This window comes from Dendropsophus ebraccatus, chromosome 1 (genome assembly GCF_027789765.1).
Source record: "Dendropsophus ebraccatus isolate aDenEbr1 chromosome 1, aDenEbr1.pat, whole genome shotgun sequence".
Taxonomy (NCBI): domain Eukaryota; kingdom Metazoa; phylum Chordata; class Amphibia; order Anura; family Hylidae; genus Dendropsophus; species Dendropsophus ebraccatus.
Window position 1 is genome coordinate 14,399,497 of NC_091454.1, and position 19,314 is coordinate 14,418,810.

The 19,314-nt window shown below is 46.5% G+C and overlaps 1 protein-coding gene and 1 long non-coding RNA gene across 2 annotated transcripts in view; one reads left to right on the plus strand and one right to left on the minus strand.

The window, feature by feature from the left end:
• ATXN10 (ataxin 10) overlaps positions 1-18,370 on the minus strand; it is an 83,080-nt gene extending 64,710 nt beyond the window's left edge. The window contains exons 1-3 of the mRNA XM_069952396.1: positions 18,182-18,370; positions 11,679-11,864; positions 9,523-9,605 (exon numbers count right to left, since the gene is read on the minus strand). Coding sequence (XP_069808497.1) covers positions 9,523-9,605; positions 11,679-11,864; positions 18,182-18,321 — 409 coding nt within the window. The 5' untranslated portion in view covers positions 18,322-18,370. The remainder of the gene's footprint in view (positions 1-9,522; positions 9,606-11,678; positions 11,865-18,181) is intronic.
• Positions 18,371-18,481: 111 nt separating this feature from the next.
• Positions 18,482-19,314, plus strand: part of LOC138789269 (uncharacterized) — a 95,691-nt gene continuing 94,858 nt past the window's right edge. The window contains exon 1 of the long non-coding RNA XR_011362714.1: positions 18,482-18,527. This is a non-coding gene — a long non-coding RNA (uncharacterized lncRNA). The remainder of the gene's footprint in view (positions 18,528-19,314) is intronic.

Here is a 19,314-nt window from a genome sequence, read left to right on the forward strand (position 1 = left end):
AAAAAAAAAAAAATGTAGTCCCAGAAGGGCACGAGCGGTTTCCATGCAGGAGGCCACATGTCCGTCCTAGAAGTTTCCCGCCACAAAAAATCTGGAAGAGGACATAGGCCCAGGATGACTCCATGGAGGCAGTAGTCGAGTCTGGCCTCATACACCGAGACCTAATGAATCTTACCCAGAATTACTGACTCTATATTAGTGGTTGTATCCTGAAGAAGACTTTTTCCAAATTAAATGGTCCAGGTGATCCCCCATTTACTATACAAACTGCTAATACTGGAGGTTAAAGGAACCTGTCACTTAAAGTGTTACTGTCGTGTTTTTTCTTTTGCAGAAATTAATAGTCCAGGCGATTTTAAGAGACTTTTTCCTTGGGTTTATTATCTGCATTCAAAAAGACTTTCCCCAGGTACCCCCCCCCTCCCTCCTATCTCTCATCCACTGCTCATTATCAGGAAATCTCGATTCTTTTACATCAGTCTAGCCCTGTGTAACCTATGGAGAGGGGAGGAGGGAGATCAGTCGCCAGTAGAGAACAAAGGATTACACAGCGGGACCTGCATGAAAGCCGGTATTCAGAGGTCAGTGTTGACTTTAGAGGAGATAGCCCGGTGATGTAGCTGTAAATTAACTCTTTGTTTTCCTGTTTTGGTGCCTCATCTCCCTCCACCCCTCCCCTCTTCATAAAGAACCATGAAGACAGGGGGGAGAGCTTCAAACTGCTTTTTCATGATAAAAATGCATTTTTCAGCTAATAAACCCAATTACATAGTTTCTTTAAATTGCCTGTACTATTGATTTCTGCAAAAAAAAAAAAAAGAAATTTTTTTTAAAAAAAATTAAAACGGCAGTGACACTTGAACCACCAACATGTTTTTAGGCGGCTGGATTAGGATCCCAAAACTGCCTATAGGAAGTCCCTCAAATCCTAGAATATTACGGTTTTTAACCTTTGTTTTACAGGAGATGACTTCCATATGCATATTGTGCCTATAAGGCCATGGAAAGTGCACCTACTCAACTGCAAACAAATTAAAGGGATAGTTCACCCAAAAGTTCTTTCAAATCAGCGGGTGCCAGAAATTTTGAAAAATCTCAAGTCTTCCAGTACTTATCAGCTGCTGTATGTCCGGCAGGAAGTGGTGTATTCTTTCTAGCCTGGAGAGCAGGAGAGGTTTCCTATGGGGATTTGCTGCTGCTTAGAATAGACCACTTTCTGCAGGACATACAGCAGCTGATAAGTACTGGGAAATTTTTTTGATAGAAGTAACATTACAAATCTCTTGCACTTCAGTTGATTTGAAAGAAAAAAAAAATTTGGTGAACTCGCCCTTTAAGTAGGGATACAAAGCATTGTTAGTTGTCCCCTGGCAGGCCAGACAGTAAGCAGTAATCTACAAAGATCACTGCTTACATTAGAGGTACAGTACATCTGTCAAAATGACTGGTGTTCAACTCCTTTTCAGTGGGGACTTGGCTCTCACCCCTCCTGGCTTCCGTCTCTGTCCTAGCATCTTTATGACCACTAGAGGCTGCAGTAGAGAGGAAGATGCCAAAAAAACAGACAGGAGCAGTAAGGGGTGAGTGAGCATTCGCACAATCGGCAAGTATTGTCCATGCTACGGATCAGAATTCAGAACTTTCTTACTCTTTTTTTTAAACATATTTTTATTATTTTCAGCATAAAAGTAGTACATATACAAGAACCACTCAAAACGGTACGTGGGATTCGAAAATACAATTGGCCAGTCAGGCTACATAACATAGACAAAGGGCTACCTATACAGGCAAGGATAATACAAATTAAACATAAATGGTGTTTCCACCTGTAAGCAGACCCAAGATATTGGCACATCTCAATGGCATCGCCCCAAGCTGCATAGACGTCAGTACAGTGAAGGTACAGACATACTGGCTATATGCTCTGATATGACAGCCCGCACATCTACCGTCTTCAGGATATGTGCAATACTAAGAACAGGTGTAAACACAACCCAAAAACTTACTTTACAGCATGGGTCTCCAAACTGCTTCCCTTGAGCTGTCGCAATACTACATTTCCCACCATGCATGATAGGAATTGTGGTTTCACAACAGCTGGGGGGGCCGCAGTTTGAAGACCCATGCTTTATAGGTTCAGTAGTGGAAGCAGAGGTACTGGGAAGAATCGGGTCCCATCAGTCCCAGAGCATTAAAAAATGGTGCTCCAGGTCTGGGTGGTAGCAGGCTGGTAATATCAGGCTGGGAAGAGCCAAATAAATGGCCCTTCCCACGCTGGTACTACTAGGCTGCTGCTGTTTTTTTTTTGGGGGGGGGGGGGGGGACCCTACATGCTGGATAGCCACAAGCATGTGCTACACCATGTTACATGGCAGTAAGGAGATCAATAAAGACCAGAAATATATAGAGGAGCTCCATGTTTTGGTTTTAGTGGCTCAGTAGGTAACACTGTTGCAGTGCAATGCTGCGGTCAAAGGTGTAACCAGACCAAGGATTGATCTGCATGGAGATTGTATGTTCTCCACGTTTTGTGTGCGAGTTTCTTCTCACACTCCAAAAACATACCAGTGAACTCTCTACAGGATAGGTGATCAGACACTAAATGGCAGGGTGCCAACACCCAGCACCCCTTATGATCAGCTGCTGGCACCCGCACTACACAGTGAACAGAGCCAGAAGCAGTTGGCACCATTCATTGTGTAGCGTTTGTGACACATACCGGCAGCTCAGCTCCTATTCAAGCAAATGGCAGCTGAGCTCTAGTAACCAGGTCCGACCACTATACAGTGAACGGAGCCAACAGCTTCTGGTCCCAGTCACTGAGAGGTGTGGGTGCCAACCAGTGACCGATGAACTGTCTCTTAGGATAGTATTTCTTTTTTGCCCCAAAAAAACCTTTAAGAGTGTCATCTCTGATAGGGACCGTAACAATCTCATCAAAGTCCTTAGAAAATGTTGCCACTTTATATAGAATTTAGACAGTGCTATTAATGTGTATATAGTTGTAGATCTGAACCCAGCTATAAAAAGCAGCGGTGCCCATATGACCACTCACCATGAGAAACCTGAAGTGGAAACCTTACAATGACTTCCAGCTTCGGATGGCCAGACTGCACACGTAGAATTGCTGTCCATCCCTGTGCATTTCATAATCCGCTAAATATAGAATTTTTTTTTATTAACAATCCTGAGGCTCGGAACAATGTTTTTCTTTCTCTACCCCAAAAACATTGGAGAAAATCCCAGTTTCCAGCCACTGACCAGTAAGGAGAACACGTGAAGAGGCTGCAGAAGTCTAAAGGAATTCAGGTAGAGGCTTTAGGTCCAAAAATGAATTAAAGGATATTGTCAAATTTGATTTGTAGGAGGGTTGAAAAACAGTAGTGAACTTAGAGGGATTTTTCAGCTATGTATAGAACCTGACCTGATGTATAGTTAAAGGTTTAAACAATTTGCAATTATTTTTTATTTATTACAATGTATCTAGAATGAAAAAAAAACAGCGACTTTGCAATTAGTCCTGAGTAAATATTTCCTACCATATTGTGTCTACAGCTTCTATGTAGACCTTTGCATCTCCATGGTAACAGACTACACAAAAAAAAAAAAAAGGTCTTATGTAGTCTGAGGGTATGACACTCCGTTCTATCTGTGCCCCTAGAAGGAACTAGTAAAAAGATGGGAGGAAGTATCATGGGATCAGACTACACAAGCGTTGTTTGTAGTCTGTTACCATGGAGACACAGCATAACTTTCAAACAGAAAATAGTAGCAAATGGTCAAAGACAACTATTTGCAAAGGTGATTTTTTTATGTACCAGAATAACAAACAATAGTTACACAGGTGCACATAGCCGTAGACCACCCCATTGATCATTGGATCATATCGGGTCTGGCTTCTGTCACTCCTGACAAATAGCTGATTTCACCGGGGAAAACCATGGCCAGTCTAACTCCTGTAGTAGCCCCTTATGCAGGTGGACTATAGTATTACATGGCAGCTATTTAAATAAATGGCTTTCCATATATACATGGAGATCTTAAAAGGGACTTACTCAGTGGGGTTCTAAATAGTGCATGCAAATATGAAAGTTTTTTTTTGTTTTTTTGACATACGGCCATAAAAAGCGTGATCATTGTCTTGTAGTGTTAATATCACTTCCCCAAACTTTTGATCGGTCACGTTCTTGGTGTTCAAACCATTACCGATTGCTAGAACAAGAATGGAGAAGTGCTAGGGCGAGTGCTTCTCTCACCGTTTCCTCACTCTGCCCTATTCCAAGAGGTTTCCATAGATTATAGAATCTGCCAGGAAGAAGCGAAGGTCAGCGAACCATGGGGTGAAGCCCTCAGTTAAGCTCTTCTCTGGATCAGTGAAGGTCTGATAGCCTAAATCTTGAATGATGAAAACTTTTAACACGTTTATAACTTTTTAAAAGTTGTGAAACGATACTGATGCTATAAACGGGAAAGGCTCCAGATACTGTGAAGCTTATACGAAGCCTACACGACTGCTCTTCAGGCGATTCTTTTAATGCATTAGTGAAGGTTCACTAAAGGTCATTGCGCTTGTATATCAATATAAGGCCTGTCTGCCAGTAAAAATCTACTGTGCGTTCCAGTAGCCTATTTACTATACCACTATTCCATAACCATCGATTCCCTAGTGTCAAATTCTATCCAAAAATTTCAGAGAAATGATCTCTTTAGGAGGTGGGGTCCCGAATGCAGAGCTTAAAAAAAAAAGGAAATTTTAGCAAACATGCTATGAAAGTAGTCAGAAAAGACGCTGTGAGTTCGGTTCCTTGTTTTTATATTCATTGAAAAAAAAAAGAGGGGGGCAGGCGGGCATCCAAAAACAACATCAATAACTCAAAATGAATAAACATTCAAAAAATGGGGTTAAACTTATATTAAATTTTGATGAGTCTAATATATTTGTCACACTCCCATAATTATTTCCTGAAGAAGAAAAAATAATATAAATTCTGGTCTGACAGAGTAATAACAGCCTTGTGTTCAGACGTAGCAGAGCCGACCTGGCTCCCGACTCGGTAATTCTATAAAATGACAGAAAAAAAAAAGTAAATAGATTGCAAAATTAAAAAAAAAAAGGCACATAAAAACAAAAAAAAATTAGGTTGGATATTTGCTCCTACACAGGACGCGGGTGTGCGGAACGGAACACGACCACTCTTGGCAATCCGGTGCGGAGTGGTGGAGGTCCTACCATAAATCAAGACAGGAAGTCTGTCTGTAATGTGGCGCAACGGCGGATCGTGTGGCCGGAGGGGGGGGGGGGGGCGTTATACATGGCAAAATGCGGGCTGGACTCTTCAGAAGAGGCGCCAATTTTAATCGACCATGAAAAGTTCAGACGGAGAACACGCGATTAAAGAAAAGCCGGAAACCCGCAGCGAATAAATCTTCGGGATGTTATTGGTACTCGGAGGATGCATGTCTGATTCTAGAGACAAATCTGCCATAAACATTTAAAGGGGTTGTTCAGTATTTAAAAACATAGCTGCTTTCTTCCAGAAACAGTGCCACTCTTGTCCTTAGTTTGTGTCTAGTATTGCAGCTCCGTCAATACTGCTCCATTCATTCTTTATAATGGAAAAATCCATCCAGGTATTGCACCATCTTCGGAAAGAGACTCTTAATCTTGTGATCGGTCAGACACTTGGATGAGCATTTGTTTGATCAATACACTACAATATTACTCTTAAATCTGGACAGCTCTGATAGTATAGCCTGCCTACAGCAAAGTGTACTAGATGGTCTCACTAGGTCCCTAAAACCCTGTGATCGCACCATCGGGGGGTGATCGAGTAGCCATGGTAACTACTGACTAGAGAACTAAGTAGAGACCTGGCTGTGGGACGATGGCTGAGCATGTGTGTCCAGCAGTCTGTGCTCAGTAGGTGGACATAGACACTGCTACACAATTTGAGCACCTGGTGGCGCTATATTATAAAAGTCTTTTCCCGAGCACAAGCCCACGCCACAGCACTGGGGGCAGGCCAAACGCTGAGTGTGGAGATATCCCCTTCTCTCTGTGACGCGGCTCCCTTAGGGCTGAGGGCGGAAACTGAGCGGCAATTCAAAAAAAAAAAAAAGGGAGGACAGCTCCACCAGCATCCCCGCATCGGTACCAATTGATTAGGTGAGAAAATAGTAGCGATGTACCCAATAGTACATTTGCTTAGGGGCCTTTAACGTGGGCTATTTACAGGGCAGGAGCTTTGCTAGAAAGACTCCTTCTAAAAGTGACATCGATCAGCGAGAAAACTCCCGATCCTCAGCTAATCGCATCTTGTGGGCAAGCTTTAAGATTTGTCACGATCGGCTTCACATCTTCAGGTGTAAACTGGAGCTGTATGGCCGATAGCAAATGAAAACTGACAGCACAGGTATGCATATATCTGAGCTGTCAGCTTCCAGATCACACACCCAGAGCATACCTTCTGTGCTGCTGTGTGATCCGGCGTCCTGCTCTCTGTCTGCTGCCTTCTCCAGAATGATGGTGGGACCGCCTAAAGATACGCATGGTGGCCGATAACATGCCTGATCACACACGCAGTGCATAACTTCTGTACTGTTCTGTCTGCCGCCTCGTCCTGAATGATGGCGGGGCCGCCTGAAGATGTGCCCGATGGCCAGAGAGCGAGATTCCACATCACAAAGCAGGGCTGAAGATGTGTGTGTACTGCGTGTGTCGTGTGGGAACTGACAGCACAGATACATGCATACCTGTGCTGTCAGTTCTCATGGCTGCACAAACAATACAAAGATTGTTCATGTGGCCCGGCTGCTCAATTAATTGTGCAGTGCAAACACGCACTGAATATGATCCAGTTATCATTCTATTAACCACGTCTGATCCTTCTGTGCCATACAGACTTTCCCATCATGCCTGGACAGAAAAGACCAGGCATGATGGGAATTGTAGTTTTCTAACAGCTGAAGGGCCAAAGGTTCCTCGTGGAAATCCAATTAGTTCAGTTTCTTTATGATCTCTATGATGAATAAGGTGAAATATCCCCCAGCCAGGAGAAGCCCCCCTCCTCGCCCCATCCTTATGGCGGTGTTATAGGGGACGTCTCACTTTAGAGCAGCTATTAGCAGAGAGGAGAACGGAGAAGCTGGATTTAATTTTCTATAGTTAATAAATCACTGTCTATTTAATGACAATGCTGCAGCTTCATGGAGAGGAATATATACTTGTTAGAGACCACAGTGCTAGATGTCGTGCCAGCGCCTCTGCACACACTATTTCCTAGCAATTCACATCCTATAGTACATACTGAACTTTCACTAGCAATTACCAAGCCACAAAAAAGGCCGTCTGAAGGAGGAGAGCGCTGTCTAATAGTCTGCTAGGGACTGCAGCTTATCTACAACTCATCCTCTATAGACCAGCTATTTATGTATGGGTCACGTATCACTAGGCTATCGGTCTATGGTGGATAGGGGTCTGACCCTTCGCATCCCCAAGTGGCCACTTCTTCACCAAGAGCTGGGACCGTGCACCCTTAATCTTAAAGGGAATGTGTCACCTAAATTTTCTTTTACTGATTAGAGTTGGATACTAAAAATTGTTGTTTTATTCTAATCTGTTTCTATTTTCTGACTTTATTTACTTTCACTTTTTTGTTCATTGTTATGGGGGCGGCCATATTGCCTGGGCTGTTTTTAACAGCATTTAGTGACATGCTTTTTCTTAAAGAGGATGTGCCACCAGGTACATCCTCTTTAATCTGACTCACGGATCGAACGGCTCCGTCACGGGAAGCCGGTGCTGCGGTCCGTTTTTGGAACCGCGGCCCGGTTCCAGTGTACGGCGCCGTTCTATCCACAGGTCCCAGGCTAAAGCACAGGAGGCAACCAGCCCGCCCCCAGTAGGAGGAATTCCCTCCCCTCTATGACGCGGCTCCTTTAGAATCAATGGAGCCGCGTCATAGAGGGGAGGGAATTCCCTCCCACTGGGGGCAGGCCAGCCCGCCTCCTGTATTTCAGCACCGCCCCAGCACCTGTGGATAGAACGGCGCCGTACACTGGAACCGGGCAGCGGTTCCAAAAACGGACCGCAGCACCGGCTTCCCTTGATGGCGCTGTTCGATCCGTGGGTCAGGTTATGGAGGATGTACTTTATGGTACATTCTCTTTAACAGCATTTAGTGACATGCTTTACAGCAAGACTCATGGACATAGACAACAATAGACAGACTCTGTCCACTTCAGATGAATGTAAAACAAGAAAGCTTTGGCTGTCTAGGCACGATGGGAATTGCAGTTTTGCAACAAGTGGAGAGCCGAAGGTTCCCCCATCCCTGCTGCTATTGTCTCCTCTATCTACTGGAGTAACATGATGCCGCAAATTCATTTTCTAATGACACATTAAGATTTATGAAAGAGTCCAGTATAAGGGGCTATAAAGAGTCTCTCTTGTTTTTGAGGACTCGTCTTGGTCCATATTACACAGACGTAGCTATCATTTCTAGAGATGAGTGTATTTACAGTATAAACAAAGCAAAATCGCTTCGTTATCAACCAGCTGCCTTCGAAGTCTGTGCTGCTCCACCCCCGGTGGCTGGAAAAGCTGGATCCAGTCCTGGCAGAAGTTTCCCAGGACTGGATCCAGCTTTTCAAGGCACCCGGTGTGGTGTGGCACAGACTTCAAAAGCAGCCGGCGTATAAGAAGATTGCCGAGCGAACGAATCGATTTTTAGGCTGGGTTCACACTATGTACATTTCAGTCAGTATTGTGGTCCTCATATTGCAACCAAAACCACAGAAAACACAGAAAGGATCTGTTCACACAATGGTGAAATTGAGTGGATGGCCGCCATATAACGGTAAATAACGGCCATTATTTCAATACAACAGCCATTGTTTTAAAAATAACAGCAAATATTTGCCATTAAATGGCGGCCATCCACTCAATTACAACATTGTGTGAACAGATCCTTTCTGTGTTTTTAATCCACTCCTGGTTTTGGTTGCAATATGAGGACCACAATACTGACTGAAATATACATAGTGTGAACCCAGCCTTATAATGTAACTTCGCTCATCTCTAGTCGTTTCATGGTGTAATGCTTCATTACCCCTGTGATGGCGCTGTAGAGGAAGAGAACGCTCACTTCTAGATTTCCCCACAGATGATCACTGTGATCGACGTATTGTGGAGGAAACCACACACAGCGCGCTCACACTTTCACTAGTAACTTTGAGTAATTTTCCATGTGTATACAAGTTTTTACTTAGACCCCCAAAACGTGGATTGCTGTGTTTCTGAGTCTGGCTAGAACTGAGAACGGACGATGGTCACTGACTGTGTCCGTACCATGGATGACAATGGGGTCCCCGCTAGACCGCGCACAGATACATCGGCACCTCATTTTGTCAGGATGCCAAATCGTAGTGTGAACCCTGTCTACAAGAGAGGATTGTCCAAAGTGGAGGACCCTTTAATACCAGTACAAGGAGATTTTATGAACCTGATAAGAAGCTTCTTACCGACTAGACACGACTCTTGTGAGACGTTTGATGCGCTGAGGACTCCGATGAGCGTTACGGCTTCCTCAATCAGTCCGGCGTTTCTGTCACATAAAAGTTAGCACAAAGTAAGGGCATGATGGGAGAAAAGTCAGGAATATTTGCCGCCTATATACGGTCGTAGAATTATTTTTGATCGATGGTGTTACTGCGGCAACCCATAGAGCGTTACTCCAGTATTCTATGGAAGACCCAGCAGGAAGTGTTCAATTTCCATGTAGCGCCACCACGGGAGAACTGAAGTATGGCTATATACGGCCACACAATTATTTTTGATCTACGGTGTTATTGCAGTAAACTATGAAAAACCCAGCAGAAAGTGGACCGATCCTGAAAATGGGGGCATCAGCATACATGCTCTACCTCCGCTCCATTCACTCGGCCATTGTTGGCAATCCTACACCAAGTGAATGGAATGGCGCACTTCTGCTCCAGTCACTGAGGAGGGCAAGGGGCCGCTAGCTCTCAGGATCCTAGTAGTCAGACCCTCAGATATGTATCACCTGTCTAGTTAATGGATAAGAAATTACAATCTCATTGATTTTGGTCTTCAGTTATAGGAAATCTACCTATAGGCTATGTTCGCAATTCGTAAGTTTCATAATATTCACAGCTGTTGTTGCCGATTTGCAACAACGGCCGCGATTACTAAGTAGCTTACATAGTGCTGCCTTCTATGGAATCCCGGTCGGAGTGTATACACATAGGGGAGGGATTTATTAAACATGGTGTAAAGTGAAACTGGCTCAGTTGCCCCTAGCAACCAATCAGATTCCACCTTTCATTCCTCACAGACTCTTTGGAAAATGAAAGGTGGAATCTGATTGGTTGCTAGGGGCAACTGAGCCAGTTTCACTTTACACCATGTTTGATAAATCTCTCCCACAGTATATACTCTGGCCGGGATGCATAGCGGCCGCAGAAAACCTGTCAGTTTACACAATCGAGCGTGCGGCTCCGGGCGCACTCTCCATTGTGAGCAGCGGGGAATTTGGATGCGAGCGCACAATAATGCGCTCGCATCTGAATTCAGCGGCAGTGAAGATCGTCCAAGGTCATGGAATGGACGGTGTCTCACGCCATGTGAACATGGCCATAGGTGGCACCAGAAAGAAAGCACTTTTCCTTCTTTGGACAGCTACTTTGCATACTTCTCCCAGGAAGCATTGCATGGTCTAACAAACTACCTAGCCAGCTTGTTGTTCTTCCCAAGGAGACACATCCCCTCCCCCCCCCCCCCCCCCCTCAGTCCCAGTAACCTAAAGCTCATCTCTACCTTAGGAGGTGAGACATAATTTCCCCCTGCAGCTTGAGGTGATCAGTCATCTCCCTGTAGTCTCAGCCCCGGGATCTTCGAAGTGACATCTGCTGAGCAGCTCCCTGAGCTTTGTGGTTACATTATGCAAGCTTTCTCTACCAAATTAAAGGGAGAGCCTTCAGCCCCACACAGCGAAACCACACGAACATACAAGTATTCTGCACAGGGCGCTACGTGCCAAGGCCATGGGAAGGGATATTGTGCTTACACAGGGCTTTCCTTTAACCTGTACAGTAACAAAAAGACCATAAAACTGCAACATGGGGCTCTCCACCAATTTTTTTTCCCCCCAAATCAACTTGTCCCAGCAGGTGCCAGAGATTTGTAATTTACATCTATTAAAAAATCTCCAGTCTTCCAGTACTCATCAGCTGCTGTATGTCCTGCAGGAAGTGGTGTATTCTTTCCATAGTGCTCTCTGCTGCCACCTCTGTCCAGAGCAGAAGAGGTTTTCTATGGGGATTTGCTACTGCTCTGGACAGGAGGTGGCACCAGCAGCAGAGAGCACTGTGTCAGACTGGAAAGAGAATACACCACTTCCTGCAGGACATACAACAGCTGATAAGTACTGGAAGCCTGGAGATTTTTTTCAATAGAAGTAAATTGTAAGTCTAAATATCTTACTGCCACCAGTCGATCTGAAAACATTTTTTTTTTCTAGAGAGGAATGAAAGGTGGAATCTGATTGGTTGCTAGGGGCGACTGAGCCAGTTTCACTTTACAGCATGTTTGATAAATATTCCCCATAATGCTTTGATATAGGACTAATATCCTCCATTGGCAGCGGGGTTCCTCTCACCTGATGGCCACCTGATTCGGGGGGCATTGCACACAGGCGTTTCTCAGGCAGCGGAAGCATTCGGCTGAGACGTCACACCATGGTCCCGCACGGGGATCACAGGCGGCAATCCGAGTCTGGATCTCCTGCAGCGCTCTAGACAGTACGTGTAGTATCAGGGCGAAGATCTTCTCATCTGCCGCCTCTCTGGAAGAGAACACAGACAGGACAGTTACCGGATGGAGGGACGCTCTGAACACGAAGCCCGCACCGCCGCCATGTCGGGAAATTATCACGCATCACTACATCCTAAGGAGCGGCCATTGCTGTAAATACAGAACCTGAAGTGGAGAACCCATTCAACTCCTTAAAGGCACACCTCCTCTGCTCTGGACAGTTCCTGACATGGACAGAGGTGGCAGCAGAGAGCACTGTGTCAGACTGGAAAGAATACACCACATCCTGCAGGACATACAGCAGCTTATAAGTACTGGAAGACTGGAGATGTTTAAATAAAAGTAAATTACAGATCTATATAACTTTGTAAAACCAGTTGATTTGAAAGAAAAGTACCCCTTTAAGGCATGCTGACCTTTTTTATAATTTTTTTCCCCCTTTACCTTTACAAAAATGGTCCAATCTGGCAATACAGGAAACCAAACAGGGCCAAAGGTGAATTTAGAAACTGATAGGCGCTTGAGAACGACGGCATAGGTCGAAATGTCACTGTTCTTATATGCCATGATGTAATAAAGCACCTTATACCGCCTGGACGCTATTACCTTTTATCATTCAAAAAATTGCTTCGTGCCCTTAAAGAAGGTGCCAAGCACGCTGTAAAAAATGGCGCACTAGGCAATTCAAGGCGGTCAAAAATAACCCAACCACTGTGGCCTTATGGGATTGGGACAGAGATTAAGAAAGCATATGGCAGTGGTTAATTCCTATTTACAGAACGCATGCTATAAAAATACATTGAAGAACATTTTTTGAAAAAAAAAAAAAACCCTCTCTCCCCCCCCCCCCCACCTGATCTACGAGCCCAAAACCCCACACTGTGGTGGCACTAGGTCTCTGGGACTAAGGCATTAGTGGTGAGCCACTGCCCGGCTCACATCACTCAATCATTCCAGATTAGTAAAGCAGAAAGGAAAAGTTTTCCCAATGAAAAGTATATAAAAATAAGCCGAAGCTACTGTGCAGTAAGGGGCTCTTCATCCCGTGCCAGACACGCCGCCATACGTTTCTTACACATCAGCATGGACGGACTGCATGGTTTACAAAAAAAGTGACGTAATTTGGAAAATGTAAAAAAAAAAAAAAAACAAATTATAGGCACAAGCCGAAAACAAGTGTAAATTCACTATTTCCTATAAAGTACATAGTAAAACTGAACACACAGGTACAAAAATAAAGCATGCATCCTCTTTTAGCTCAATTTCCAACAAAAATAAGCTGAGCACATGGATGACCTGGCTAGAGACCACAGCAAGGTGCTTAATATCTCTGCAGTGCCCCCGCAGGAGGAACAAGGTATTACAAGGCGATCCATTGATTGTCTGTGTAATAGAGGACATGCCGGGTCCTCCAAAGAGAGTGAGATAGAAAGATTATTTACTCAAAATTATGATATATCAGAATGAGTATTTAGAAAGGAGTATATTACTTTATATATATTATTTAAGTGGCAATGTTGTGACCCCCAATGCCTGGAGACAAAGGGCATGAGACTAGTGTTGGGCGGACTTGCCAAATGTTGAGGTTTGGCAAGATTCTTCAAATCCGAATGCTTGGCATTTGGGGACCTTGAGAAGTTGGATAGTTCCTTTTTGGCCGCCGGGAGTCAAGCGGCGAGCGTTCAGGCCGTTCATTGGTTGGTTGCTGGCCCTATTACACAGGACAATATTGGCGATAGAAGAAGTTGCCTCATGTGATCAGGTCCTTATGAGATGATTTCCACCAGTTCTCACTGAATACTACTGACCAAGGGCCCTATTACATGAGACGATTATCATGCAAAAAAAAAAATCTGTACCGTATTTTACGGCGTATAAGACGACTTTTTAACCCCGAAAAATCTTCTTAGAAGTCGGGGGTCGTCTTATATGGCGGGTATGGTCGCCCCATACGGTGAGGGAGCTCAAAAATGGCCACACCCCCACTGTATGGGGCAACCACTATATAAAAAAAAAAAAAAAAAGCTATCCTGGGGCCCGTTCCTGGGGCTGCGGTCAGGCAAGGGTTAACATATTCCGGTGTATAAAGCGAAAGCCCTGACAATCTTCTTAAAAGTCAGGGGTTGTCTTATACGCCGGAAAATACGGTATGTCTTTCAAATTAAAACGAGAATTTTTCAGATTGAATTCTGGCAGCGATCAAAAAATCCTTTGTGTCGTCGATCCTAAAATCATTGTTAATCATTTGCTAAATATTCGCCAATCTTCCGTGTATGGATACATTGTTCATTGTTTTGCTCAGATCAGTATCCGTATCCGTGCACGCCCGTATCAGAATTCCCCACTGCACACTATGGAGCGTGCAGATGGAGCCGCAAGCTCAATTGTGTAAACTGTCAGTCATATCAGTTTCTTGCGGCACCGCTAGGGATCCCGGCCGGAGCGTATACTATGTGTATACACTCCGGTCGGGATTCCTCAGAAGGTAGCACTACGTAACTTACGCACTTGTTACAACGGCTGTCATTACTACGGAACTTACGTAGTGTGAACATAGCCTAAAGCTGCATTTACAAGTCCCATAAAATTGTCCGTGGTCGCGGATACGCAACCACAGAATTTTAGGGGCCGTTTAAATCAATTCATTCACACGATCCATGCTGCAACCTCCACTGTGATTTGCGCAATCCGGTACAAACCAGCGTAGTCCACGCCACATCCGGTCAACATATGTAAGCCGCTTGGCACAGAGGACTAGGCGAGTAGTTGTCAGATTATGCTCTCCTGTCATCTCTGCTGCCGGGCGGCGGGTGGGGCTGCACTTCTATTGGGGAATCCGTGGCGCGAAAAAATAGGTCATGTACGGAGAAGGATCGTGTGGATGAGGCCTAAGGGGGAACTACATGGGTGGTTCGCTGGCTGAATTGGCCCTTAAAAAAAAAAAAGACTGCGGTATAAAACACAACAGTGCCACACTGAGGCAAACAGCAGTACTACACTTCAGGAGTTTAAAATGTTTGCAGATTGTGCGCAACTTTTACAAAGCTTCAATTAACAAAGGTCTCTAATCCCAAGTAGAGATGTTATACCGTATCTCAATAGGCCCCATCAGATGTGCCTGGCATTGTCTCTCAAGGGGTTAAAGATGCTGTAAAGCGTCCGCTGTGCACACACCCTAAGAGCTTTGGGCTTAAGAGACTAATTTCAGCAAGCGGCAAGGTCTGGTTTACCACATGGGAGCGGCCGTCTACCGACACACAGCTGTATCATATGTACCGCTGCCATACGGCCAGCCAAACAAATATAACTACGCTGGCAAGTGTGCCGGGGAGATGGCAGGAAATAGGGAGCGATGGTCAGATACTTATTAGGAAAGACGGATAAGGTTAGGAGGAGCTGAGAAACCACCAGGGTAATAGTGGAAGGATCCAGCACAGGAGAAGCAATGGACGACGCTAGGCTGACACAGCAGGAGCCAGAGAAGAGGGAGGTAGCGGCATACACAGCCCTGAGGACCATGTGGATTCAAGGATACGAAATAACTAGCCGGACCCCATCCCCCCCACCCCCCAAATAATGAGAATGGAGGTCAAAAGTCCCTCTGAGTGAATGGAGAGGCAGCAAGTATTCTCGACCTCCACTCCATGCTTTCTATGTAGGACTGTCCCATAGAGAAGGAATGGAGCGATAGCTGAGCCCACTGCCATGGCATTACCTTGAGAGACGAGTGACCTTCATCAGTGGGCACCGCACAAGTCAGATACCCACCAATCAGACACCTATCAGTTTTTAGGCGTCAAAGCTGCACCCTCATATATCACAAGAGAAGACATAGACAATGCCCCCTATGCCAGCACATTACTACATAGATATAGTGGTGCCAATATGTATAACAGATTGCTATTGCAAAACTACAACTCCCATCATGCTAAAGGAATCAGGTCCATACACAAAAGGTGTATTACAAAAGATGTCCGTCTGTGTTCTGAATTGTGAATTATAATTTGAAAACCAACAAATGTATTTCTTTATCCTGTATGTCAGAGGTAAATGAAACATGAGGAACAGCCATGGGCACGGCCTGCACCCCCTATGCTGCTAGGGCTTGTTCACATGGTAAATTAAAGAGACACAAAAGTTGGGCCCCAAAATCCTCAAATTCTACAACAGGAGTAATACAATATTTCAGCGCTGTGTAGACCTTCCCAATGGGGACAAGGACACATGGATTTCCACGTGGAAACAGTGATATGAATGCAGAAATTGGGGCGGATACTGCATACAAATTAGCCTGGATTTACGTCATATGAACATGCCCATATAACTGTTTGAAAGGGTGAGAAAGTTCCAGAATGCCTCCATGTCAGTGTCCTGTTAAAGTGACTGTACCACCAGGCCCAGGCTGAAGCACTAGAGGCAGGCTGACCCACCCTTATGATAGGGTTCCATTGATTCTAATGGAGTCACGTCATGGATGGGCTGGGGTTTCTTCCCACTGGGGGTGGGTCAGCCCGCCTCCAGTGCTTTAGCCTGGGCCTGGTGGTACAGTCACTTCAAAAATAAAAAGCATTGTAGATTTACGTCCGCTGCCCCCCCCCCCTTCCCCCATAAATGTGAGGCGTAAAGAAAAGAATTATAATTCTAAGATACGCAAAATATAATTGTAAAAGAATCAAACCTTCTTTCCCAAAGCCGCGAGAAGGCGCCAGAGGGCGTGAGACGTGTTAGGCAGGGGGAAGGCGGCGGAGGGCGTGAGATGTGGTAGGCAGGGGGAAGGGGTCGGAGGGCATGAGATGTGGTAGGCAGGGAGAAGGCGCCGGAGGGCGTGAGATGTGATAGGCAGGGAGAAGGGGTCGGAGGGCGTGAGATGTGGTAGGCAGGGAGAAGGGGTCGGAGGGCGTGAGATGTGGTAGGCAGGGAGAAGGGGTCGGAGGGCGTGAGATGTGGTAGGCAGGGAGAAGGGGTCGGAGGGCGTGAGATGTGGTAGGCAGGGAGAAGGGGTCGGAGGGCGTGAGATGTGGTAGGCAGGGAGAAGGGGTCGGAGGGCGTGAGATGTGGTAGGCAGGGAGAAGGGGTCGGAGGGCGTGAGATGTGGTAGGCAGGGAGAAGGCGCCATAGGGCATGAGATGTGGTAGGCAGGGAGAAGGGGTCGGAGGGCGTGAGATGTGGTGGGCAGGGAGAAGGGGTCGGAGGGCGTGAGATGTGGTAGGCAGGGAGAAGGGGTCGGAGGGCGTGAGATGTGGTAGGAAGGGAGAAGGGGTCGGAGGGCGTGAGATGTGGTAGGAAGGGAGAAGGGGTCGGAGGGCGTGAGATGTGGTAGGAAGGGAGAAGGGGTCGGAGGGCGTGAGATGTGGTAGGAAGGGAGAAGGGGGTCGGAGGGCGTGAGATGTGGTAGGCAAGGAGAAGGCGCCAGAGGGCGTGAGATGTGGTAGGCAGGGAGAAGGGGTCGGAGGGCGTGAGATGTGGCAGGCAAGGAGAAGGCGCCAGAGGGCGTGAGATGTGGTAGGCAGGGAGAAGGGGTCGGAGGGCGTGAGATGTGGTAGGCAGGGAGAAGGCGCCGGAGGGCGTGAGATGTGGTAGGCAGGGAGAAGGGGTCGGAGGGCGTGAGATGTGGTAGGCAGGGAGAAGGCGCCATAGGGCATGAGATGTGGTAGGCAGGGAGAAGGGGTCGGAGGGCATGAGATGTGGTGGGCAGGGAGAAGGGGTCGGAGGGCGTGAGATGTGGTAGGCAGGGAGAAGGGGTCGGAGGGCGTGAGATGTGGTAGGCAGGGAGAAGGGGTCGGAGGGCGTGAGATGTGGTAGGCAGGGAGAAGGGGTCGGAGGGCGTGAGATGTGGTAGGCAGGGAGAAGGGGTCGGAGGGCGTGAGATGTGGTGGGCAGGGAGAAGGCGCCGGAGGGCGTGAGATGTGGTAGGCAAGGAGAAGGGGTCGGAGGGCGTGAGATGTGGTAGGCAGGGAGAAGGCGCCAGAGGGCGTGAGATGTGGTAGGCAGGGAGAAGGCGCCAGAGGGCGTGAGATGTGGTAGGCAGGGAGAAGGGGTCGGAGGGCGTGAGATGTGGTAGGCAGGGAGAAAAAAAAAAAAAAGATTTTTGCTGGAGTACCCCTTTAAGGAAGTCAATTATGCAATCATTGGATGGATTGTACAGTACAGTGTGATACTGTATTGCAGTGTACTGTCAGTGCTCTACCATATCCCACCTGTGCACGAACATGGCTTCCATAGTAACTGACACAGCATAGAGTATAACACTGGAAGGATACAGATAGGATACAAGTCATGCTGGGCGTTGTAGTGCCAGCACGGGAACAAGTATACAGCATATATAACCCTTATACATCTAGGACTGACCTGTACTCCGCCTGTCTGAATAACGCCGTAATCCGCCGCAGCCCGTCCTCACCCCGCGGCTCTCCCGCCCCCAGCTCTTCTGTCACCCATCTTTCCAGCTCAGCACAAGCCGCTGTCATATGCTCCATGGGAGCCGCCATATTGCTCTAAAGTCAGCCCACTTCGCTGTCATGGTAACCGAGTTAGAAAGCGGAAGTGAGATTCCTATTGGAGAGCGAGAACGACGGGCGAGGTTGCTGATTGGACAGGGAAGTGGTGCTCTGTGATTGGTTGGTGTAACTGTCAGTCAATGTGTGAGCACGTGGTTTCTGTTTACCGCTCTGGTCGGTGTTGCCGGCTTTGTGAGGTAATGGAGGGTGAGCGAGTCACTGAGTGTATAACCTATAGGAGAGGCTGCTCACACAGGGGACTCACATACGTGTATTATAAGTGTACCCCAGCATCTATGTACACAGTGACTCCACTGCAGAATAGTGAGTGCAGCTCTGGAGTATAATACAGGATGTAACTCAGGATCAGTAATGTAATGTATGTACACAGTGACCCCACCAGCAGAATAGTGAGTACAGCTCTGGAGTATAATACAGGATATAACTCAGGATCAGTAATGTAATGTATGTACACAGTGACCCCACCAGCAGAATAGTGAGTACAGCTCTGGAGTATAATACAGGATGTAACTCAGGATTAGTAATGTAATGTATGTACACAGTGACCCCACCAGCAGAATAGTGAGTGCAGCTCTGGAGTATAACAAATTGGTTGTGACTAAATCGCATACCGTAAAGGGACCTTGCTGGGGGCGGTCACACAGCTCTCCAGGCAAGACCCGCCCCGGACGGATTTCATTGGCTGCTCCACTCCGGGCTTCCTAGCAGCCAAAAACAGACCCTGCGGGACCCCCGGCCCTGATTCGAACGTTTAGTTTTAGGGTTGGGGGTCGGATTAAGGTTACTACCAAACTACTTAACTATCCCCTGCCCACATAACAAGTCTAACCCTAACCCTCGGGGTTGGTGTTAATCAGGAAGGCTAAGGTTGGGGCTGGGGGGAGGGTTAGAACATGAGAAATCAGTAGGACGTAACCCTAATCCGTCCCCAACCCTAAAACTAAAGCATTCAGATCAGGGTCC